At 43.2% G+C, this 26,388-nt stretch overlaps 1 protein-coding gene and 1 long non-coding RNA gene across 6 annotated transcripts; both read left to right on the top strand.

Moving 5' to 3' along the window:
• On the top strand, window positions 7,477-12,620 carry LOC8076338 (putative disease resistance RPP13-like protein 3). 5 transcript variants are annotated; one of them, XM_021461493.1, is made up of 8 exons: window positions 7,478-7,623; window positions 7,714-7,841; window positions 8,014-8,089; window positions 8,191-8,328; window positions 8,746-9,698; window positions 10,209-10,843; window positions 10,928-12,187; window positions 12,277-12,620. In XM_021461493.1, exons 5-7 carry the CDS (start codon window positions 8,875-8,877, stop codon window positions 12,133-12,135), a joined length of 2,667 nt encoding a protein of 888 aa, XP_021317168.1. In that variant the 5' UTR covers window positions 7,478-7,623; window positions 7,714-7,841; window positions 8,014-8,089; window positions 8,191-8,328; window positions 8,746-8,874; the 3' UTR covers window positions 12,136-12,187; window positions 12,277-12,620. The 5 variants fall into 5 exon arrangements, with proteins under 5 accessions (XP_021317166.1, XP_021317167.1, XP_021317165.1 ...); XM_021461491.1 differs by having other exon boundaries at window positions 7,477-7,623; window positions 10,209-12,187; window positions 12,274-12,620; XM_021461492.1 differs by having other exon boundaries at window positions 7,477-7,623; window positions 10,209-12,183; window positions 12,274-12,620.
• On the top strand, window positions 23,304-23,844 carry LOC110435387. Its single transcript, XR_002453050.1, has 2 exons — window positions 23,304-23,444; window positions 23,584-23,844. It is a non-coding gene; the product is annotated as an uncharacterized LOC110435387 (long non-coding RNA).

Raw genomic sequence — 26,388 nt, forward strand, 5'->3', positions numbered from 1 at the left:
TGGCGAAACAACCGACAGGAGTCTTCGCGCCAAGGATGGCCGTGAAGAAGCCTTCACATCGAGGATGACGGCAACATCGGAGAAACAACCGATAGAGTCTTCGCAAAGAAGCCTCTGCGTCATGGATGGCGGCGAAACAGCCGACAGCGGCCTTCACACCAAGGCAAAGGAGCCTTTGCGGGAGGAGTGATGTCGACACCAGTGAGACAGCTGATGTAGACCTTCGCTCCATGGACGGCATGAGAAAAGCCTCTACGAAGACCGACGCCCTACGAAGACTACACTTGGATTGTAAGTCAGACCTCTTAATAGGCCGAGATGTTAGAATTGGCAGGGACCCATTAGCCAAAGAGGCTGTAGAAGTAAAAGACCTAAGTGCTCCCGAGAGTATATGTAGGGGAGTAGAATATTCCTGCTTATGCCATGGCTGTCGCAGGGGCATTTATGTACTGTAAACATACTGTAACCGTACGCTATAAAAGGAGAGCTCAGCTCCGAGGAGGGAGAGAGGATTTTTGGGTGACCTGAAACCCTAACTGTTGTTTTCAACAAACGTGCGAAACATATCTCGATACCCGAATCTTTGCGAGTTGAAAGCCCTCGCCCTCGAGCGAAGCCTCTGAACCTTAGGGGCTATGCCACAACAAGCTTGCCCTTCGTCTCCACTCTCTATCGGGAACCTGGTGACCCAACATTAGCGCCCACCGTGTGATGGCCAGCAAAAACCCACGATGGCAGGAAAGAGAAGTGCCTCCGCAAGAGCATTAGCAGGCTCCGCACCAAGGGGAAGACCAAGGCGTAACACTCGTAGCACGTATGCTTCAACACCAAATGATGAAGCGAAGGATGATCAAACATTACAAGACCAACCTCCGCCAGTAGAAGAACAACCACAGCCACAATCTGTGGCAGCTCAAGAGCTTTAGCAACTTTAGGCCCAGCTTCAAAGCATGCAGCAGGAAAGAGATAGAGTTGTAGTAGCTTTCGTGGCCCACCGTCGAGCAGCTCAAGCCTCAACTCAAGCAGCAGAGATCAGGCAACAACTTGCAGTCTTACAGGCGGAAATACAGAGCATGCAGCCCTCGCTACAACCTTCTGCTACCCTCAGCAGTGGACATCCAGCAGATTTAAACAACACCAATCCAAGAATCATAGACCTCAAGTCCCCGTTGGCAGAAGGCATACAAGCGTCGCCTTAGCCAGCTTCCTATAAGCCAATTACACTTCCCAAGTTCAATGGCAAGATAGACCTGCATCAATTTCTAATGAGTTTTGAAGCAGCAGTAGCCTCAGCAGGCGGAAATGACTCAGCTTTGGCCAAATCCTTCATTATCGCTGCCGAAGGAGATGCATTGGCTTGGTATTCAATGCTCAAGCCAAGCATCGTGTACTCTTGGGAAAACTTCCGTGATAATATCTTAGCAAACTTCAAGGGTTTTGCCACTGAATCCCTAACCTCTACAGACTTATTTTAGTGCAAGCAGAACCAGGATTCGCTGTCGGATCACCACGGGATCTGCCGTGCCGGAGCTAGATCTACCGCCACGTTGAAGGTGGGGATCGAGCTCCACACGCCGTCGGTGCCGGTAACTGCGTCGTTGGATCTAAGGCCATTGAGGGTGAGAGGGGGGGAGGGGTACCACTGCTAGAGGAGGGGGCGCATGGCCTCGTCGGAGGAGGGGAAGGGGGCCATGCAGCCGTATCGGAGGAGGAGGGCCACACACGCCACACCGGAGCGTCAGAGGAGGAGGATGTGACCGCGCGGCCACGCCAGAGGAGAATGAGGCTGCCACACTGTTCGATAGAGAGGGAAGCATGTCCCGTGCCGCTCGCTTGGTTAGTGTTGACACTTGCTAACGCCACTTGAATACTAGGTTGTCATCCCAAGCATGGCACTAGAGTGTACTATGGTATTTATACGCACACAGATAATCCGCAAGCGCACGGATACGGTTGAAGCTTTTACCCGGTTAAAGGTTTTATCGTATCCACAGGGAAACGGGAGAACCAACTACGCTCTAACTTAACCAAGATAGATAGATAGGTGTGAATAGGAAATATGGTAGAATTGAATAAGAACAATATTAAAGGTAAGATAATAATGAGTGATAATATGGTTATAGAGAGTAGAGCAATTCTAGTATATGGGCGATGGTAGCAGAATAGAGAGGATAACTATGGTTTCTCTACTTCAAAGGGGTATGTCTATGTCTGGGACGAACCACGTGATAAGAGTACACCACAAAGGATGCTTATCCTTAGGCCGATAAACCCTACCCATCCTGCTAACGAGAGGTGGACAACAGAGGACCAACGTAACTGTCACCTACGCGGCCTACCACACGATCTAGCTAAACAGGGGATATCCACAAGTAATCTAGATCTAAGCACCTCGCTTACACCTATACTACAACTCTAACCTATAGCGTCCTATAGATTAAAGTACTCAAAAGAGTTGTGAACCAGAACGTACATAATTAGTAAGTGCATAATGAATTAGAAGTAGATTACCAGAGTCATCCCATGAGCAAGCTTGATTAGAGCTTGATCATGACGAAGTACAACCGGAGGAAGAACCGACAGGCTGGCCTCTCCTCTAATCCTCCTTCGCTCTCCATCTCGCTACTATCTAGATCTACTCTAGTTTAGAGAAGAGAGGAGAGCTCTTATCTCTAAACCCTAGCTTTTGCTCTGTATATGAATAATGAATAATGATCAAGGGCTGCCTCCTCCAGGGGCCAGGGGGTCTGGTTATATAGTCCCCTCAAGTGAACCTGGGCCGTCGGATCAAACCGACATTGATTGAACGGTTATTCTTGATCCTTTAGGTCGGTGGAGATCTCCCGAGAGAAAGAGTCCTGATTGGGCTCCAAGTCAGGGCGGGCGCCCAGGGCAGGAGGGCGGGCGCCCTGCCTCTGGCCCTGTTTGGTCTCCGCGTGCTTCCCGTGGCTTCTGGAGTCTTCTAGATGTAAGATAATTGCGCGGCACGTTAATATCTCTATGTAATCCCGATATGTGGGCATTTCTTCCGTATTTCCTGATAACCCCCTGCAGAAATAGACAAATACCAAAACTCGTGGAATTCTGTCAGATAAAACCCTAAGTCTAGATGTTGATTTTATTTGGATCCTTTTCTTTGTTTATTTGATAATTAAATTTGATACTTAAGGACCGTCAACAGTTAGTCTGGAGGGAGGCGCAGCTCCCCATTGCCCGCTCTGCTCGCTCGGTGGCAAGAGAGACGGAGGGAGCGAGGTGGCTCAACAGCTGGAATGGGAAACCCTAGTTTATGTCTTTATACTAGGTCGCACTTAACGGGCCTTGTCTAGGCCTCTAGGGCGCAGCCTTTTCTTCGTGAGGCGAGCTATTTTTGGAAGTCTACCTGTGAAAATTTTGGCACTTTTGGAGACAGGCCTCTTTTTCGCACATAATCCATCGGGTGCTAGAAGCTATGCCGTTGGCCGGTAGCAGTGACGCGGTAGTGTTGTTGGCCAGTGCGACACGGTTGGTGATCCAGACGATGGTCAGTGGGGAGATGCCGAGGTACTAGCAAGACGGCTGCTTGGCGTCCGGTGCGAAGAAGCTCGCCTCTTGCCCTCGCGATACCCCCGCCAATGCACCCGACTGTGGTCTTCTCCTCGACAATCTCCCACTGGATAGTCTCCACGGCGCGCGTGAACATGCCAGCAGCGCCCTAGAGGCCGTTGAACACAGGCGGTGGTGCCAGCAGTGCGCTGAATATGTGGTGGTGTTGACACCCTGAAGGGCCCTGGTGGATAATAAACTTACAGAATGGCTAAGTCTAGTGGCAAAGATTTCCCATATCGAATTGGTCGATGGTCCAGATCATTTCAGATGGAGTTTAACCAGATCAGGGTTATTCTCTGTCCGTTCCTTATATCTAAATATTATAGATACACATACACCCTTTCGGCATAGGAATATCTGGAAGATAAAGGTACCTCTAGAAATTAAAATTTTTCTCTGGTTCCTGCAAAGGGGTGTCGTCCTAACCAAAGACAACCTTGCTAGGAAAAATTGGAAAGGGTGTCAGAAGTGCATTTGCTGTAACGGGAATGAAACTATTCAACATTTATTCCTTGACTGCCCCTTTACCAAAATGATCTGGAGGCTTATCTTCTTTGCTACTAGTTTGTCCCAACCTAGATCTATCAGCCACATGTTTGGTACTTGGCTATCTAATCATAATCAAAATAAAGAGATTAGAGATCTAATTTGGGTGGGGGTGGCTGCTTTGCTTTGGGCTATCTGGAGATACCGCAATGATTATGTTTTTAATAAAATGAAAACTAACTCTATTATGCAGGTAATTTTCAGGGGAGCGTACTGGTTACGCTTTTGGGCTCAGCTGCAGCATGATGAGACAGCCAAGGACGTGCTCTCGAAGATAAGCAAGAAATTAGAAGTAATTGCTTTAGAGATATCCAATAAAGGATGGAAACATTTATATTGTTTAAACTAGCACCCCGGTCCTTGTTTAGAGCTTTGGCTCTCCTTGTTTATCTCCTTTTAAACTCTGTAATGTTGGGCTGTGTACATCCCGGATGTAGAAGCCGGATTTTATATCCATTATCAAAAAAAAAAAAAATGTGAGGAGAACCAAAACAGCACTCCTCCCCCTTGCTTCATTCCCACCACTGTGAATTTCAAGATGAAGTAGCCTCGGCCCTTAGTGTTCCTGTACCCGTGCATATCGAACATGCGGACTTGTTCGGCAGCGCCTCGCGCAGGACGCAGAGGATGGGCTCGAACTGGTTCAATCATCTTAATGTTGTAGACTATCTGGAAGGCAAGGAATGAACTCATATTTAATAATGTTAAAATTGGCATTGAGGATTGTAAAGCTCGCTTCTTTCACTCTTTCAGGAAATCAGGCTAGCTAGCCTCCCTAAGGAGAGAACTCCAGTAGCAAAACTGTGCCCATCCTGGAAACCAGAAAAAAGAAGAAACACGATCCCATGGCAGCAAATATCTCACAGGTGTCGAAAATGGATAATTATTAATTCGAAGTTCTGCATCTTAAGATTTTGATAGTGAACACAGACAGAAACCACTTGAATGCAAATCTTCCCGTTAATACAGGGGTTTTGAAAGGCAGTAAGGCACGCAGATGCATATGTCTACGTACTTTATTACTCGACTCGAAATAGAGTTGTTACGAACTCTGTATATGTTGTAGCCCCACACCAGGACTTAACACACCTGAGTTAATAAGTAAAATGAAACACTGAACTCACAAGCCGATGCGAATTTCTCCAGGATGCTCTGGATGGTCACTTCACTGATGGATTACTAATAAATAAAACTAGAGTGTATCGGCTCCTCCACTTGTGTTTCAGACACCGAGGCTGCGTAGTGCAGAGACCACCTCCTCGTTGGCCTCATCGGCCTCTTGTTTGTCGCATATATAGGGAGGCTGCCGCCGAGATCTCCTCGTCGGTTATCTCATTCTCCTCTTCCCCGCCAGATAGATAATTAGCTGCTGAGACTGTTGGGAACTCAGTACCGCCTTCCCCTGCCTGGTCGCTTCGGAGGATCCACCCTGACTTGAACCTCTGGCCCGAGATCCTTCGAGCATTATGGTGCGGAGGTTCTGGAGAAACTGGCCTTGTTTAGTTCCCAAAAACTACAAAAAATTTTCAAGATTCTTCGTCACATCGAATCTTACGACAAATGCATGAAGCATTAAATATGGATAAAAATAAAAACTAATTACACAGTTTACCTGTAAATCGCGAGAAGAATCTTTTGACCCTAGTTAGTCTATGATTAGACAATATTTGCCACAAACAAACGAAAATGCTACAGTACCCGAAGCCAAAATTTTTTGCAAACTGAACAAGGCCTAACAGTAACGCGTCTTGTATGGTGTTGGGTGAGTGCAGGAGCTAAGCCAGAGGCAGAGGTCACAAGGAACGTGGGAGAGGACCTTCAGATCTCCCCACGATGAAGGATGGACGAAGGCACATCGGAGGATGCAAACCCCTCCAGTTTACCTAAAAAGAAGTGTGAGTCGTCAGACTTCCTGCTCGCTCAGCTTCCCATTGTTTGGCTCACGCTGGCCATTCCGGGGGCATCCCCACTGTCGCCCATGGTCTCCTCGACGGGCTCTAAACCTCGGTGAGTGAAGCCACTGAAGCGTGTTCAGTTGGATAGTTTAATTAAATAGACTAATATGAATTACAGGTTTTTTTTTGGGTCGAACTATAAACAACTGGACTTGTTTTCTGATCTGTTCAGCTTGGCTTTTTTTTTCCTTGTTTCAGTTTGGTTTGTTGTTGATGTTGCGCTGAAGGAAAAAAAACGACATGCTAGCGGGAGCAGCTGCAACAGCTTTGAGGGGAGCAGCTGGAACAGACTCATAAAACTTAATCTTTCTTTTACTTGAAATTTCTTCTGTTCCTTGTTTCAGTTTGATACGTTGTTGCATTGAACAAAATAAAAAGTGACACGGAGAATGATTGATTGACCAATAAAGCTCGTGAGCATGGACATGGTCACCGGTGCTTTGGGCATGCTCCCCTCCGAGCTGCTATAGATACTGTAATATTTATATTTTATTTGGCAATTAGAGTAACTCCAAGAGAAAAGTTATCCATGTTGTGTAATCTATATTTGACTAATTTGGAAAAAAAGAGAGTCCAACAACTATTATAATTGGTTTTCTAAAATAGCAAGTCATGTATCCTGGAAATTTTCGCATACTAGATATAACTTGCATGTGCCGCTAGCCATTCACTTCATCCTATTAGAAAGACTGTTAGAGTTTTGTATTTTTTTTTCTCGAGTTTCTACTTTAAAGATGAGCTAAATCATGAGTTTAGCCATCTATTTTTACCAACTCCGTTGGAGATGCTCTTAGTGTCCAATCATGGACTAATTAGGCTTAAAAGATTCGTCTAGCAAAATAATCTCTAGCTGTATTTTTAGTTTCATAAATTGTCTATATTTAGTACTCCATGCATGTGTCCAAATATTCAGGAGCAAAACGGGTGACTTTATCAATCTGGAGATTTGCTGGTCCAACTCGGTTCTCCCGAGGTACTCATAGAGGTAGAGTATACATATGTGTTTTTAGAAGTAAATGTATGTTCATATATGTGAGCATTTATGTCTATATATAATTGGGTCCAGCAAAAAAAAAGGCTAACCAAACCGGCCTTGTTTAGTTCACCCCGAAATTGAAAAACTTTTCAAGATTCTCTGTCACACATCTTGTGGCATATGTATGAAGCATTAAATATAAAACAAAACAAAAACTAATTGCACAGTTTATCTGTAATTTACGAGATAAAGGCACTCCATCTGCGGAGGACAATATAATGGAGGCACAGAGGCATCAGTGGTGATGGCGCCGTGGTCCCACTAGACCTTGACCCTTGGGGCAGCTGAGTCAAGTCGTCGGCACTGGTAGATATGCAGTCACTATCATGGCAGTGACATGGCGAGACGACGCCGCAGGCCTCTGCATCAATTACGGGAAGCTTCAATTAATGGATGCCAATAAGAGAGCATGCTGATAGGATAATAAGAGACTGTATGCTCTTGGTCTCAGCCACACATCAACGCAATTCCTCTGGATCGCTCTTGGTCTCAACTGTGGTGAGTTGAAGCATTTTTCATCGTTTGGAAGAATACTTACCGTTTTGAGTTGAAACAGAAACATCTTACTTAGCTTGGAACACATCTCAGGTTCAAGTCTTTTTTATCTGGGTCGCTCTTATCCTGGCCATACTGCAAAACACGCTCGTCGTGCTCTGTATTTTTAGCCGGCCGTCGATGCAACTCCTCTGCAGCTCCTCCGACGTACGGCCACCATGGTGAGTTGAAACATTTTTCATTTGGAAAACATTCCTACCAGTCCTACCGCGTATGTTTCTACATGGGCCTGAAACAGGAACACCATACACATGGCTTTGATCAAGTTTTATTAATTATGTTCAAAACTTTGTTGTTGCACTATAAACATTTGGCCCTGTTCTTTCTTTTCAGATCGGTCCAACTCAAAAGCTCGATCTGTTTCAGATTGGTCTGTAATTCCACTGAAGAGATAGACACGGCCTGCTTGGTGAGTTGAAGCATTTTTCATCATTTTGAAAAAAATTCTTTCCTCTGTATATGTTTAATTTGAGTTGAAACACAAACATCTTACTAATAAGCTTTGACCAGATTTTAAGTTCAAGTCTTCATTATCCGGGCCGCGATTATCTTAGCCGACCATCTGTACTGCAAAACACGCTGGTCGTGCTCTGTTTCTTAGCTGACCATCGATGCAACTCGTCTGCAGCTCCTCCCACGGCCACCTTGGTGAGTTTGAATCATATTCTTTTAAACACTCCTACGTATGTTGAGCAGGAACAGGGACATCTTACTTAGCTTTGGACAAATAATTTATAATAAGGTTCAAGTCTTGATCGTCGAACTAATCCTTAGGTCTTGTTTAGTTTAACTCAAAAACCAAAAAGTTTTCAAGATTTCCCATCATATCGAATCTTGTGGCACATGCATGAAGCATTAAATATAGACGAAAACAAAAACTAATTACATAGTTTGCCTGTAAAATTGTGAGATGAATCTTTTAAGCCTAGTTAGTTCATGATTGAACAATAATTACCAAATAAAAACGAAAGTGTTACAGTACCCAAAACCAACAAATTTTCGGAACTAAACAAAGCCTGTCTTTTTTTTTTCAGTCCAACTTGACAGTTCTTTTAATTGTTTCAGTTTGATCTGTTCTTACACTGAAGAAAAAGCAAAACAAGTGAGGACATACCAACTGGAACACACTACAACTTTGCAGGCTATCAGATTACCAGCACAGTGATTGGTTAATCATCTTGTCAGCCCGTGAGCATGGACCTTGTCACCGGTGCTTTGGGCATGCTCCCCTCCAAGCTGCTGGAGCTTCTCAAGGATGAGTACAAGCTGCAGAAGGGCGTCAAGGTGAAAGTCCAGTCCCTCTCCCGGGAGCTCGAGTGCATGCACGCCGCCCTCCGCAAGGTGGCGGCAGTGCCATGGGACCAGCTCGACGAGCAGGTCAAGATCTGGGCACGCGAGGTTAGGGAGGCTTCCTATGATATTGAAGATATACTTGACACCTTCCTTGTGCGTGTCGATGGCCATGAGCAGGCTGATCTGAGCAGACTCAAACGAGCCATGAAGAAGATGGGAGACTTGTTCAGCAAGGGCAAGGCTCGTCGTGAAATTTCGTGTGCCATCGAAGACATCACCAAGCAACTTCAGGAGATGACAGAGCGGCATGCCAGGTACAGGGTCGATGATCTTGTTGCCAAGCATGCTGCCACAACAAGTATTGATCCACGGCTTTCGGCTCTGTACACAAAAGTGTCACAGCTTGTTGGGATTGAAGGGCCAATGGATAAGGTCATAAAAATGCTGACATCAGTAGCAGAAGACATGGAGACGAAGATAGTATCTATTGTTGGGTTTGGAGGGTTAGGCAAGACTACTCTTGCTAGAGCTGTGTATCAGAATCTTAGTCAGGATGTCTGTTTCAAAGCTTTTGTTCCAGTTGGTCGGAATCCAGACTTAAAAACAGTCTTAAAAGACATTCTCATTGATTTGGACAAGCAACGTTACACCACCGAATTCAATTTGACAATATTGAAAGAAAAGCAACTAATCGATGAACTTCAGGAATTCCTAAAGGACAAGAGGTACTCATTATTATCATATTCCCTCCGTCTCAAAAAGACCATTGTTGTTGACTTTTATACATCTTGTTTAACCATCCATGTTATTACATCTTTTTTATAAATATCGTCTGTTTTGATATGACTTATTTGATCATTAGAGATACTTTAATAATGATTTATCTATTTTAGAATTTGCACAAAAATTTTGAATAAGACGAGCGGTCAAATATGATTGGTCAAAGTAAAAAACATCGGTCTTTTTGAGATGAAGAGAGTACTATTCAGCCTTTTAATTAAGTTACCAAACTGGTACAATCAGTTGAGAAATCTACAATATTTATATTAATAGTCTATTACGAAATCTAATGTTTCAGTGTTCATTTAGTGTTGTTATCTAGTCGCTAGTAAAGTGTTTTCCAACGATATTCCTCTTCAACTCAATGTATTACTGTTTGTGTCAGCTTGAAGACTTGAATGAGCTCTTGTCCATTTTCATGCAACTACATGACACCTTTGTTTCTGTGCGTATAGGTATTTCATTGTTATTGATGACATATGGGATGTACCTTCATGGAACATTATAAGATGTGCTCTAGACAGCAACAGCTTGGGAAGCAAAATAGTCATAACTACAAGGAAGCATGATGTTGCTGAGAAAGTTGGTTGTTCTTATAACATGGAACCCCTTGGGCATGAGAGTTCCAAAGATTTATTCTATGGAAGATTATTTGGCTCTGAAGACGAGTGTCCCAAACAATTTGTAGATGTTTCTGAAAAAATAATTAAGAAATGTGGAGGTGTGCCATTAGCTATCATTACCACATCAGGTTTGCTAGCGAATAAGATGGGAAATGTAAAACAGTGGAAAGAGTATTGTGAGTCTATTGGTTCGGGGCTTGGAAGCAATCCTGATATGGAAAATATGAGGAAGATATTATCTCTTAGCTATTATGATCTACCAGCTCACTTGAAGACATGCTTATTATATCTAAGTGTATTTCCAGAAGACTATGAGATTGTTAAGGATCGATTGATTTGGAGGTGGATAGCGGAAGACTTTGTCCCACCTGGAGAAGGGGGGCAAAGTTCATTTGAGCTTGGGTTGAGTTACTTCAATGATCTTGTAAATAGAAGCCTGATCCAACCAGCAGATATGGATGACGAAGGTACGCCTATTTCTTGCCGTGTGCATGACATGGTGCTTGATCTCATTTGTAACATATCAAGAGAAGAAAGTTTTGTTGCAACAGTACTAGATGATGCCAGGCAGAACACACCTTCTTGGGGAAGCAAGGTTCACAGGATGTCCCTGCACAATACTACTTGGCCTACAGTAATGGACTTGTCAAAACTAAGGTCACTTACTGTTTTTAGTGCTGCCAAAATTAAATTGATGCCGTCCCTTTCATATCTTCATCTTCTCCGTGTATTGGATCTAGAAGGTTGCAGTCTTAAGGAACTTACAAACTTGAGTTTCGTTGCACGCTTATTTCACCTGAGGTATCTAAGTCTAAGAAATACTAGCTATGCTGGTGAGCCCCCATCGGAGATAGGGAAGCTAAAACTTTTGCAGACATTAGACCTATGGGGAACTGATATAGAAGAATTGCCATCAAGTATTATTGGGCTAAGAAGACTGATGTTTCTGGCTCTTAATTGGCGTATCTGTCTGCCAAATGGATTGAAGAATCTAACATCCTTAGAAGTGCTACAGTATGCAATTGTTGATTCTGCGCAGATTGCAGAAGAGCTAGGCCATTTGATGCAACTGAGGATCCTCAGAGTCGGGCTGTGTAAAAAGGACACGGAAGCAGGATATTATGAGGGCATTTGCAAAGCTTTAGTGGAGTCCCTAGGCAAACTGCAAAAAATCCAACAGCTAGTAGTACTAAGCCCAAGTGACGTGGTGATGAATCTTGAAGGCTCGCTGGAGTCCCTAGGCAACCAGCTGTCCTATCTTCGTATTCGGAAAACATGGATCAATCCTGGATCGCTTCTCCTCCTATCCTCCCTGGACATAACGGTGTCTCAGGTGCGAACGGAGGACATCCAAGTCCTCGGGATGCTACAGGCTCTTCGTGTTCTACGAGTGGATGTGGCTGGTGACAACTTACAAGTGCTGGGAAGGTTCACGGTTGGCCCTGATGCCTTCCCATGCGTAATGGAGTGCAAATTCTATGGTTTCCAAACAGTACCCTCTATGTTCCCACGAGGAGCTATGCCCAGGCTTGAAGAATTCCATTTCCGTATGAGCCTGCAGGATTTCTTGAAAGGTGAATTCAGTACCGATGACCTGGCCTTGGACCACCTCTCGTCCCTTCGGAGTGTGGATGTTCGTCTTTTCGGTGGTGGACACGAAAAGATGGAGCAGGAGTTGGAAATGAAAGAGAAAGTGAAAGAGAAGCTGAGGCAAGAGGCGGATGCCCACCCCAACCACCCTTCCTTAGCCCTCTACTAGAAAAAAAAAAAAAGATCCTGGATTCAACGTGTGCCTACCTAAATGCATGTAGGTACGTATATTTTCTAATGAATGCATGCATGCATATTTTCTACTGCAGTTAATTAGTCCACTCATGACTTGTTTTTCGTATCGTAGCAGCTCCCGGGTCTGAGAGTGTTGTCTCCAATTGGTGCAAAATATATATGCTACAACGGTCTTAAACAAGCAGCCACACGCTTTAGTTTGTTGGTGTACACACGGAGGAGCAGGGCAAGCTAGCTGTGTAAAACATTAGCCGTATTCTTTACCACTTATTATTGTCAATCGTGTTTTCTTTTTAATCCTTTCAAAATATGCTTCCATTATCGTTCGAATTATGTAATTCTTCTTCTTTTTTTCTTTTTGTTTCTCTCGTCCTCTGGTCTCTGTGTCATGTCTCTTATTTATACTTCTCGCCACCTTTCTTCTATACCTTATAATAAAGAGGCAAAATTTCAATCTCCTTTTTTTGTCTAAATATTTTTTAGTCTGATCTTCCATATTATTTTTCAGTCAGGGAATCAAGATCTGTGCATCCAATCCAAATGAATTAAAACAAAATCCTCTGGCCCCGTTACCGGCCTTTGAATCCTAATCGATCGGCGAGGTGTCGACTACCCGAGCGGCGGCGAAGAGGCAGAATTGAAGATGGCAGGGGAGACAACGCGCCCTAGCCCCATCCTCGACCCCGCGTGCTCGACGCCACGAACCCTGAGGCGCAAACTACCGCCTGCCTCTTTTTCTGCCTTAACGAACTGTCGTCTCGCCTCTGCTCGCGCTTGGCGCAGGACGCCGCCGGTCGTGCGTGATCCACGGCTGGTCGATCGGTTGCCGATGCGACGAGAGCAAGTTGCGGTGCGGCCACCGAGCGCCTGAGTGTGGGGTGCTGCCTGCTCTGCTCTCTGCTATTCTTGGTGCTTGCAATTTGCAAAAAACGGCTACAGCCTGACAAGATGACCAATATAGTATGACCCATACCATGTCACAATTCCCATCCAGATCGAAGACCATCACGTGACATGCAGCGCATCGGCTGCCTGCGTGGCTGTGCACAATGCTTCTCAAAATTTCTTTTTCACAGGTTAGTCGAATATCTATTTATTTTCTCCTAATTTACTACTGCAGGTTGATATATTTTTGTTCTCGGTCTCACTAGCTTAAGAGGACCCTTTTGATGTGGATGTCTTTGACTATGCATACATAAAGTGAATGATGAGTTTGTTCATTTGTGTGTGTGTGTTTTTCATGGATGAAGTGAGAATATCTGTGCTTTATAAAAATCATTATATAAAAAGATTGCACAAAATATGCATATTATTGAATAGAATAATCTGACATTCGCCCATAGCAACGCACGGGCATGTTTGCTAGTCATCTACTAAAAGCAACTTGGTTCGTTATTTGTCCAATGATGCCATGTCTCATTGGTGGAAATTATTCTACTTCTACAGGGTGTCTTTTTTTTTAGTAGTGCAGAAGAATGTTATGAAGCTTGAAACCGAATGATGAGATGATGGTGAGGTTATATTATATTCTCCTTGCTAGTTATTGACATGCAAAAAGAATCAAATCTAGCCAAATGTGGAGCATATCTGCAAAATAAAAAAAAAACAAAAAAAACGGCGCAGGCCGGGCAGTTTTGCCAAACAGGCGGCCGGTTTTTGCTGTGTTCCGGCACCGCCCGCAGAAAATGACCCCACACCGATTTACGCCCCCAGTTTGCTAATATCATTTACTATTCTGAGTAGAAGGAGCAACGATATCATATCCGGGTTGTGAGATCTGCCAGGATTGATTAATGTCGATCGCATTAATTTATTTACACTAACCAATTCCCTCTATATAATCGAGCACAAGCATCAGGCGATTTGCATCCCAAAACACAAGAATAGTACAGTACTTGCGAGTGTTATTGATACGATGAGGGTGGTGCACTCCATCGCTGCAGCAATTTGCATCCTTCTCATGGTCATGTCTTGCACCCTCATGACACCCACCTGGGCAGCAGGTAAAATCTTCAGTTGTTGAATTGAATTCGTTAACACGAATGCATTGTAAATACGTCTGCTGATCCATTGAGTTTTGTTTTGGTGATACAGAGAAATGCTTTGATCAGCACCCGACATGCACACAGGCCGCGTGCGAGAAAAAATGCAGAGACGAATTCCGTTCCAAGCTTACCAGTTTCAGGTGCACAAACGTGCCAGGACCCAACTTGTACATTGTTTGCTGCTGCACCCACACTTGACGCGGGGATGACGATTGTTAGAAAATAGTGTGTGTAGCAATAATAATTCTACAAGGATATGTAATGAATCGACTTGCTCATGCATGTAAGAAAAGATTGACAACCAGCCAGAACCAGAGTTAAAGTCCGAATCTCACTATTGCTAGTTAGATGCTCCAATGGAGCCATAGCCACTGTGTTAATTCTCACTAGATGCACTGAAAAAAAGGATAAGTTTAACATTTCTTACAAAAATATAAATATATGTCCTTTAATATCATTTATTCCAATCATCATCGATGACAATATAGCCATTAGCTTTATTATAAGTTACAAAAAAAAATTACACAACTTTCATTATGAAAAGTGTAAGAAGTAAAGTAACCTACTAATCTTGCATCCAGAAACTATATAGATGCTCTGACTGAGACACCATGTTAATTCTTATAAATTTTTCCAATAATTAGAAACATCCTGCCATTAATTTGATATATTCTAATAATCATCCCTGATAACAGTTAAAAGTACACACCTCCATCATTATTCTTTTAGAAAGGCGGCAAGAGATTTGCTGAAATTTTATTAGACAAAAAAAACGAAAAAAGAGTTGGCACCTCCATCATTATGAAAAGTACATAAAGTAAACCTAATAGCGCATCTAAATTACTCACCTACCACTATCAGAATAATTTAAAATAACCACCTAAATATGTACACAAACTACCCACATATGCTACAATGGAAAATACTTCGAATTAACTACTTAAATTATCTTAAAAATACACATAGTTGCTATTATCTATATCTATATCTATATCTATATCTATATTTTATTAAGCCATGCCATCTTTTTCTATTGGACCCACAATACCTTCTTGCGCACCAACCAAAGGGGCACAAAAGTTACTGCACCATGGGTTCCTCTACCACAACACACATCAATTTCTCTGCCACAATAATTGCATCAAAAAGGAGTTTTTACTATAAATGCATTCATATAAGGCCATCCTCAGTGGTGGTTTTATGACATAGTTTTCAACATATCTATATTTTAGAAATAGTGTCGAAGAGTTTTGTCCCCATAAAACTCTCTCTACTCCCATAAAACTATTATCATCTCTCTCTTTATTAATACAGTACCTCAGCATATTTAATATCTATGAAACTATGACGAAACACCATTGAGACTGACCTAAAAATGAACGATTATTGCTATAGTCGAGTTTAAATAACTCCACTCTACCTCAAGCCTTGTTTAGTTCAAAACAAAAACCAAAAAAATTTCGAGATTTTCAGTCACATCGAATATTGCGGCACATGCACAGAGCATTAAATATAGACGAAAACAAAAACTAATTGCATAGTTTACCTGTAAACCGCGAGATGAATTTTTTGAGTCTAGTTAGTTCATGATTGAACAATAATTGACAAATAGAAATGAAAATGCTTCCATACCCAAAATCAAAAAAAAATCAAACTAAACAAGGCCACTCGCAAGCCACCTTGCTTTGCATGGCCATCCCTTACCCTACTCGTTGTTAGATGAGTTAATATAATTTGATTGGGCTACTGTAACATCCTAAAATTTGCATCATTTTATAAATAGGTGAAATTGATTTATTTATACATCTTTGTGAGCATTTAAACTTAAGAAATAATATTTTTTTCTGAACCATGATCGGTATTACCGATGATCATATTAAACTTGAAACCGAGTTTCTGGTGATTTCCTTCAACACATGAGCAAAGGGATGAGGTTATATATTCCTTGCTAGTTGTTAACGGCAAAAGATGGTTAGAGGAGATTACATTCGAGTTACAGGATCAAATACATGCACAAAGAATAAAATTTTGCTGAATTTTGAGCATCACGACCTCCTCCGACGTCCCCATACGAGCTCGGCAACCGTCTTTCCAGGTAACTATAGTTTTATGCGTCGTTCATATACTTTACATATATACCTAGTGCATTGTTCAAACATCACGGGTGTGTTATTGCAGTCCCAGTTGGCCGAGTTACGGGCCAGGCAAGAGTCCGCGGAGGAGGCCCATCGGCAGGAGATAGCGCGCTAGAACGAGGCCCATCGGCAGGAGCTGGCGCTTTGCCGAGAGCGTAGTGGCCCTTTGCCAAGCGCTCGGGCTCTCGGCAAAGTACCAGAATCCTATAGTGTGTGTAAAATCTAAAAAAACAGCCATTGCCGGTTTTGCCAAACAGGCCTAGGGGGTGGTTTTTTTGCTGTGTTGAAACCCCCCCCCCCTCCAGTTTGCTCAGACCAGTCTTAGTGAGAGTTTCATCTTAATTTCATTCACATTAAATAGGCTGCCACATATGTATTTTGCATGGCATGATAGTGTATTTTAAGAATAGAGAGAAGAAATAGATTTCATCTAGATGAAACTCTCTTGGCACGATTACCAACTCTCTATGAGTCATGAAATTAAATGTTTATGAAACCATGGAATGAAACTCTCCATAGAGAGTGAGTGTTTCATCCAAGTTTCATTTCATTTCACATGATATGGCAACCTTAGAAACAACGCTACGAAACTATCCACTAAGACTGGCCTAATATTTTTTCCATGTATTTTAATATAACATTATATATATTCCTAATTTATATATCTCCCTGGCTGAGTTAGATATCTGTGAGATATATGCCTGCATTAATTAATGTGGCATTGTTTACACTGAAAATTTCAGTGTATATAAACGGGCACAAGCATCAGGCCATTTGCATCCCTGGAACACACAAGAATAGTTGTACTTGCGAGTGCTAATACGATGAGGGCGGAGCCCTCCGTAGCTGCTGCCCTTTGCGTCCTTCTGATGGTCACGTCTTGCACCCTGACGACACCCACCTGGGCAAAAGGTATATATATACACACATAAACACGAATGAAGGTACTCTAATTATTTACTTTATCATATATAATAATGAGAGTAAATTCTTCCGCTGTTCAGTTGAGGTTAATTAACATGCATGTACGTCTGCTGATCCATTGAGTTTTATTTTGGTTGTACAGAGGATTGCTTTCGGATGCCAGGATGCATGGAATTCCCGTGCGAGCAAAAATGCGAAGACGAATTCCACTTCAGGGTCACCGATTCCAGGTGCAGGATTCGTGGGAACGTCGAGCTTTGCTGCTGCACCCACAATTACGTAACAGCTTGTTCCTCAGCGCTTCGTGGAAGCGCAAGCCCTTGATGAAGGCAGAGATGGCCTCGTCGTGGGAAATCTTCGGGATTTTGAGGCGCATATCCGAGAATCGTCGGATGTAATCGCGTAGAGGTTCGTTCTTCCTGTCCCTTATCCTTTCAAGGTCATATTTGTTTTCAGGCTGCTCGCATGTGGCGATGAAGTTGTCGATGAAAGCCTGGCGCAGCTCTTCCCAAGAGTCGAAGGAGTCCTCGGGCAAGCCAAGAAGCCACTGATGACCAGCCTGGTCGAGGACTACGGGGAAGTAGTTAGCCATGACGTGCTCATCTCCTGCGGCTGATCGGACGGCGATTTCGTAGAGGGTGATCCAGTTCTCTGGATTTTCCTTGCCGTCGTATTTTTTAAGTTTTTCGAGCTTGAAATTGCGGGGCCACACGACCTGGCGGAGGTGTGAGGAGAACTGTCTTAGACCCGGGGGACCGTGCGTTGCATCGTACTCGATGCGGCGCAGGTTTTCGTGGACTGCTCTCTCTGTGGCGCGCCTGTTGATGCGGTCCCGGGCATCTTTGGGAGGGATGTTGTGGCGGAGATCCCTGTGTTGGTTTACTTCTTGACCGCGTACGCGGTTCTGCTCGCGGCGACCGTCGGCGTCCCGACCACCATCGTCACGCCGTGAGTCCTTTCGACGGTTGTCGGGAGAGCGGCTGCGGTGACGCCTGCTGGGAGACGGTGAGGCCCGGCTACGATTAGTCTGGTCGGAGGCGGCTTCCGTATAAAAGACGTCCTGGACTCTCTTGAGCAGAGTGGTTGTCTGTCCCATTGCAGCGATCAGGTGTGCTCGGATGCTGGTCCGGACTCCCTGGCACTCGGGGGTATCAGGAAGCCGATCTAGGTTAGCCATGGCGACGGCCACGTTGGCGCTTGGCGTTTTGTAGACTGGCTGGTCCCCGACCATGTCAAAGGCATCGTTGAGATTATTTGGTGGCATTTGTTGTTGCTCGTCTGCGCGTCGTCGGGCGCGATCGGCGTTGCGTTGTTCGCGGAGTTGCCTCTGCTCATCTGTTTCTCCATCAACGACCGGTTCGTCGGCGCTGACATTAAACACAATATCTCCTCGTCGGGGGGAGAAATATCGGGAAACGGGGGAAACCCGGAGGGTGTGAAGGAAAATCCAGGTCGTAGTCCTCGTCTTCGGTGTTTATAACCTCGGTGGGGACGGAACCGGTACTTGAATTGGTGCTGGAAACCTGGCCGTCTCGTAGTTCTCGGATCGTCACCATGTTGACGTAGTGACGATCGTTCCTTTTCGGCGACCAACACGCCTTGCTGAAAACGGATTGGGTGTGCTGTGAGTAAACAGAGGCCGAGTTGTTCAGGCCGCAAGGATAATCTTCCTTCTTGAGCTTGACGGATCGTCCTGAGGGTGTTGAGGTTATCGTCAGAGACGTTCCCAGCCGTTCGTGTGTGGCGACACGAGTTGGCCGGCGGGATTTGAAAAAATCCGCTGGAGCAGCTTGGTCGGGCCGACGCAGAACTCCGTCTACTAGTTGGGAAACTTCGAGTAGCTTGGAGTCAGCGCGATCAAGCGCTTGGAGAAGGTCCGAGCAGTCGATCTTCTTTCCCTTGTAGAGCGGGAACGGTGGTCGGGCGCTTGGTGCCGTCACGCGTGTGGTCGGAGACGGCGTGATCTCAGATTGGATCTGGATCTCTTTCGAAACCGTGGTCGTGAGGCCGCCGCTGCACGTCGTCCACGTGATCTGGCCGACGGTGAACGTGAGGCCTTCAGGCACGGTCGCGGAAGCTGGGATCGTGACCATCTTGTTCGCCGGAAAAGTTGCACGCACACCCCCTACCTGGCGCGCCACTGTCGACGAAAGCTGGTCGGCAGTCTACCTTGGGGTATACCCACGGTAGTAGTTTATCGGTAGACGGTGTGCAAACTACGAACTCGATGGTGACGCAAGACACGGACAAGCTTTTTATCCAGGTTCGGCCGCCGAGTTGGCGTAATACCTACGTCCTGCGTCTGGTTGTATTGATTTGTGTTCAGAGAATATGATGTCCTAGGGGGTCCCTTGCCTCTCCTTATATAGTCTGGAGGGCAGGGTTACAGATCTGGAAACTAATCCTAGTCGGTTACAATTGCCATGGATAATTCGATATCAATTCCTATTCTAACCGACTAGAATCCTGCTTGATCTCCACATCTTGTTTCCTTGCGCGAAACTCCAGGTTGTCGGATCAAGCCTTGAACTCGTCTCGTAGTGGGCCAAGCCTCCTGGCCGAAGTCTAGCCGTAAGAGTATAGGGGTTTATACCCCCACATTAAGGAGTTACTAATGTCATAGGCGAGGTAACAGAACATTACTAACACATACAATATATTCTTTATTCAATTTATATTGGACAAATAACATCTCACTATCGTGATATATGTTGTTGTTCCTTGATATTTTTAAATGTTTATCAGACTCTACACGAAATCCTATTTGTTATCATAGAAAGGTCTATAAAATAGAGTGTGTGAGCCTGTGACGCCGCGTTTATCATGATTATGTTTGATTTTAAAAGCTTAGCTTTTATGAGATAATGTCAGTTTAATATTGGTATTTAGTTTTTATCGTATTATTGTCTTATTGTGCGAACCAAGTGTTTTAAATATAAAATGTTAGCTATCCCGTAGCAACGTATGGGCACACTACCTAGTCAAGATATAAGTGCCTTGGCGACAGTTTTCAGTGATCATATCCTCCTCGCCACCGGTGAAGTGCCGGGCGTCGTCCAGCACCATCGCGAGCAGGACGCTCAGCAGGTCCCTTGTCCTTAAATTTCTTTCCTCACTGGCCGTCCTAACACCAGCAGCCTTCTTGTCAGCAATGATCCTGTGCATCATGTCGTCGAACCGGCCGGCAATGCAGCTTCTTCATCTTGGCCACCACGCCCTGCAGATCCAGCCACCGGAGTGCCGGCACGATGTCCCCAACGTTGAGATTCTGCCCACCTGCATCACCTCCAGCACAACCTCCTCGATCGAACTCCCTCGCGCCGTCGTCGTCGCCAGTGGCGGCGAACACCATGCATGTCATCTCCGCTGGATTTGGGTTGGCGGGAGCTGAAGTTAGCGACGTGGGCGCGGCGGAATTGCTCCGCCACGGCCGCCGACCCGGCCACCACGACGTTGAAGCAGCCGAAGCGCAGGCACAGCAGCGGGCTGTACACCAACCTTCGACATCTCGTGCAACGTCTGGTGGTGCTTGGCTGCTTGTTGCCACCGTCCAGCTGCGGCAGGTTGCCCAGTGAGGTCCATTGAGCGATCGAGCCCATGCCCATGCCAATAGTCCCATACATCTGCGGCCCCTCCAGTTCTGTCAAAAAAAAAAAGTGCCATACATGCAGTTATCTGTGCCTTGATTGTTCCATGATTTGGCAGTTATATATATGACCATTAGATGTTCAAGAGATTAGCTAAATCATTTTCTAAAGGCAAAAAAACTTCTCTCTGTAAGAACATCTCCAAAAAATTTTGTAAAATGGATCTCGAAAAGGGGCCCGCAGGGTCTTCATAGCAGCCGACCAAGGAGGGTTCCAGCAGACCATGGCGTACCGCAGCTCGGCCAAAGGTGCAGATGACAAACCGGCCCGACGACTGCTCTTTCACAACCAACAACTGCAGCTAATATATGGGACTAAAGCTTTGGTTTTTGGTCATTTCTCTGGAGTTAGTTATATATATATATATATATATATGACCATTGTTGGTTGTGATAGAGCAGTCGTCTAAAACATTGCAGCTAATAATTTTTTTATTTGGAATAATCTATGATCCAAATATTTAGTTTGAAGTCCCAGTATTTTGAAATTAAAAACTTTTAAATGACCTCAGATGGAGAAATGACAAATCAAACTGATGTAGATCTGATAGCAATATACAACTTCTCTATTTGAATTTTTGATATTTCAAAATTCAATTTTTTCAAAAGACAACATCAAATGGAAAAATGCTGAAAAATAAATATGTAGAACTCAACGATATCAACATCTTTGTAGTTGAAATATTTTTCATTTGAATTCGTTTAGGATTCCAAATATTCATTTCTAAATCCAATAGTGAATCCAAAATGAATGTATCTACCCCTTAAACACAAATGAATTTCGGTGGAGTGGCTAGGGAAAGGTACCCGCGAGGCTTGATATCATGGATTCAAATTGGCTCGGATTTCTAGCCACTCCTAGAAAACCTTTACTTGTAGGAACAACCAGGTAGAGGAGGCATATCAGCCGTCTCAACAAATCCTGGCTTTGTATGTGAGACACCGTAATAAAATTTCTAATTTTAAAAAGATGGCCATATTTTACAGTGGTATCAATTTAGTCCTTTGTTCATTGGATTGAATCAATATTTGGCCAATTGTTTGAGTAAGCCGTATATTGTGGACCAAGTATGGCATGACAAGATGGAACGGTGATGGTGCTTGGTCTCCTTGCATTTGAAGTGTTTGGAACATAAACATGCAAGCTCCATTCGTGTCGAGAAGTATGATGCCGCTGTTGTTGATGCCAAACATGTTTGGGAAGTTAACATATCCAAATTTTCTGCATAGTTCAGACAAGCAATTAGTGGCCATATGTTGTGTCTATATACTAGTACAATTTCTTTGACTAAGCAGACTACATAAAACAGATCTGGACCCGAGTAACGCTGGCTAATTGTTGTTGTCACTCTCTTGTTTCATCCTTTTTCTTGTCTGTGTTTCCTTGTCACCTGCTGAGTGCTGGAAAATATTACTTTAGTTATTGGACAGTTCAACATCACAAGTCTGAAGGCCATTATGTGAGACTACTATACTACCCCTAACAGATAAAAGACGGCAGGGATCCACCTTAAATTACTAATCATTTTTTCCTTATCAATTACAAGTCTTGATTGGCACGCCTACAAATCCAAAACTGACAGGACCTGCACTAAAGATAAGCAAGGCTTGTCGTGTGTCTTGCATGGTGACCAATTTTTTGCGTCAATATTTTTTTTTAAAATGAAGTACTTTAATAACTCAAGATAAATACATCAAGTTGATACAACCATCTAAAGATCATTCCTGACCTCAGCATTAAAGCACACGACCAATAAAAAGTAATTTTTTCAATAAAAACAGTCACCCTGGTGACTATCAATCCGTAGACTAGACCGCCATCCATGTGCCTGGATAAAAATTAAATTGACCACACGCTCCAATGTTGCCATAACGCTAGCTATGACGAAATCCTGTGTATATATGCACCTGCTGGAGAATAATCCATATACAAAGCCAGTGGATAATAAAGTAGATAACCTGCAAATTAAAGGAGAGTTCATATTTTTTTCTGTCAAAAACCATATAATTTCGACATAGCCACAAAGACCAACACATGTTGCTGCCGGTCCTAGCAGAAGTAGTTATAGAAATATAGTATGGATAGATGACCATGTCAACTAGATTATGACATATTTATTATTTGGGTCCAAGAGATATCCTAGACTTAATTTTGATATCAAAACTCTAGTAGAGTATAACACACATTGAAGAGCTCCAATATAGATATAGAGATATAGTTAGGTAGGTATTAAGAAAATAAAGACTGCTAGAAATATTTATTATTTGGGTCTAAGCTAACTAAGAGGTATCTGTGACTCAAGATATCAATACATTAATTCCAAATTAACAAGGTGTTCCTCTATAAAAGCACCTGCAAAGGCTGAAATAGATTAGACACAACAAGCTATATATATATCGATCCTCACCTCTTCTCCCTCGCAAAAACTGAAGGAAAACGACAGCAGCATGACAAGGATGGTGCACTACTTGATGGCTACTATGTTCGTGGTTCTTGTGATGATTTATTCCAACTCTACATCCTGCCAAGCCAGTAGGCACTCATACCTTCATACTTTGATCTGCTGTCCACTGTCATATTTTTAGGCATTTTCATATCATCATTTATTATTTTAACGACCAGTCTTGTTTTACTGCTAACATTGCATTGGGTTGTATTACTGCATATGCAGGCTTGTTCCCTTCGAGTGTGAAGCTGCAGCCACCTTGCTTTGAGCCTCCGACTCACCGCTGTGTGGATGGCCGCAGCTGCGTATTTGTTTGCCAGTATAACGGAATCAGGACCTATAGGGCATTTTGCAAACATCCTACACATGCTCAGGAGCCCTATTTGTGCTGCTGCCCACTATAGAATTGAATGGTGTAATTAACAATTAATGCATCAAGCATGTCTGCTGCAAATTAAATAAAATCTGCTCATCCATCATTCCATCTGTTGTTAGCAATCTTCTATCTATATGCTGTTTTGTTTCCTACAGCACAAAAAAGTTGATTCCATATGCAGAAATTCAAGCAGATACAGCACCCGAGTCCCCCTGGTTGCCCATAGCTGCTTATATTTTTAACTGTTCTTTGCTCATTACTTAATTTAGAAAATATAAAGTTCTAAAATGCGGCTGCGTGCATATTGATGACATTAGTGATTTATTCTTTTCCAGGCGCATGGATGTGGGATAGGCAGGAGGTGCATGTGTGCATGACGGAGGGATATATATATATATATATATATATATATATATATATATATATATATATATATAGAGAGAGAGAGAGAGAGAGAGAGATATAAGGACATAGATAGTATAGATAACCATGTGAACTAGATTCTAATATTTATTATTTGGGTCTGAAAGATCGAAATTGATCTCGACTTGAGATATTAAAACATAGAAAAACAGGACATTGAAGACATAGAAACACATTCCTAAGAAGTTGTTACTCTCTAAAACCACCTGCAAATGTTGAATGAAATTTGCGACAATTTAGGACAAGATATATCCTCACCCCTACACACTGAACGGACAGACAGACAGATATAACTTGCTAATATATCCATGAGAAGTTTTTGTTCAATTTCCATTAGACATGATGGATGCATCATTATTACACCTGCCCAGTCAACGCCGCGGTGGGAAGCAGCACATCCATAAATGGTGACCTTTTTTGCGGTAGGAATCGTTTCACTAGAGCTTTCACCAGAATGTCATGCACATTTATTAGAGCGTCATGTAAACAAAACTATACTTTTTGCATGAAACGAATAGGTGAGAGAACGATGTAGTTTCAACATGGTGAAACTCCGCGGACGTTGTTTCCCACGCGGTGAAACGGGATGAAATCCCCACTGAGGGCCAGATCACCATCTTGTATGTGATCTAATCATTTTGCAGCAATGAAATGCTTTGCTTCGCTTTGGAAACAACCAAGTGAAATGTTTCATTACTGGGGTTATTTCATAGATGGTTTTATTTCAATCTTGATGACGTGTTGGTATGTGAAACCGTGCAGTGACACTATCCATTGAGACTGGCCTTATCATGCAAAGCACATAAATATTCGCAGATGATATTCGTATAGTAGTTATCATTTGTAGTCCCTCTATTCTATAGTATAGTGTATTCTAGAAACTTCTAAGACAAAATAAAAGAAAACATAAAAGACGCATGCAACCTCATTTTGTTTTCTAATTAGACACTATATCATAAACTTGATTAATGGTGAGTGATTGATAAATGGAGAGTATTTAATGCAAAATTGATTTTATCCTCTAGAAAGAATTACTCCATCCATACCCATAATTCTTGACTTAGGACGTGATTGTGTTAACCAAGAAGTGATTAATTAAGTGTTCATTTTTCATGTCTGCCCCTAATAAATTAAATATGGTTACGAGTACTCTCTGTACAAGAAAATAATTCAGCTCAGCTGGCTAGTACTCAGAGGCTAGAGTATTGGGTTTGAGGTTGCAAACAGGTCCAACAGGAACCCGCGTGGCCAGAACGTCAAGCTTTGTGAAAAAGCTTGAGTTGCTTAGAACGTCAACTAAAACAGGTACAAAGAGAGTATATTTGAGAACAAATTTTAATGCTAGAATGCATTATATTACTGGATGGATAGAGTAAGTCTCAAGCAAGGTGGCAGCGGCTGACACTATGGGTTGAAGCCTACACATCCAATGCAGCGTAATATTAGTCAACAATTATTCACCTGAAAGCCCGAAAATAATGCAGTGTAGCTAAAAGTAGGGGTGCCCACATCACTACTAGATTTTCTGGCTTTTGCCACTAAAATCTTGGCAACAACATAAATTCGGTTGGAATAGGGGTAGGTGGTATTGCCGCCATATTGAGAGATAGTAGCAATAAGTTTAGACTATTCCCACGAAAACCTTGTGTTCCAATCATTCTCAATTTAGTTGCGAGATGTAGGTGTTAAGTTATTGTTGCCGCCGCCATATTGGGAAATGGTTGCAATTACACAATACTATTACCATGAAAATCTTGTACAGCGATAATCCTTAATTTTGTTGCAATATTTAGGTGCTGTTGCATGCAACAATTTTGAGAAATGGTTGCAATGTAGTTTGGAAGACGATAATGCACGCGATCGAGCAACGAAAGCTGGGACATCGCCTGGACCATGTCACGACGCCGTGGGATGAGCAGCATCCGGTCTACCACTGCCATGGCCTCGGCCTTGTTTGCGGCAGGCGGCGGTGAGCACGTCGATTTACCGAGTTTGTTAGCTGGTCTAAAAAGTTATGGCTGAAAATATGTTCGCTGGTCTAAAAAGTTATGGCTGAAAATACTGTTCGCTGATTTATTATGAGAAAAATATTGTTGGCTGATAGAAAAAATATGGCTTATAAGTGTATGTAAGAAAGACATGCATGCACGTTTATGTATATTATATTATTATTATATCATTGGATGCATTAATGGATAGGCATAAGCTGATCCAATACACACATTATGCAG

Source organism: Sorghum bicolor, chromosome 5, assembly GCF_000003195.3.
Source record: "Sorghum bicolor cultivar BTx623 chromosome 5, Sorghum_bicolor_NCBIv3, whole genome shotgun sequence".
NCBI classification, from domain to species: Eukaryota; Viridiplantae; Streptophyta; class Magnoliopsida; order Poales; family Poaceae; genus Sorghum; species Sorghum bicolor.

Bases quoted from the DNA above. Each gene is read 5' to 3' on its own strand.
- LOC8076338 (XM_021461491.1), top strand. From the start codon at position 8,875: ATGGACCTTGTCACCGGTGCTTTGGGCATGCTCCCCTCCAAGCTGCTG. The intron at 9,699-10,208 runs GTACTCATTATT...CTGTGCGTATAG, and splicing joins GAATTCCTAAAGGACAAGAG to GTATTTCATTGTTATTGATG.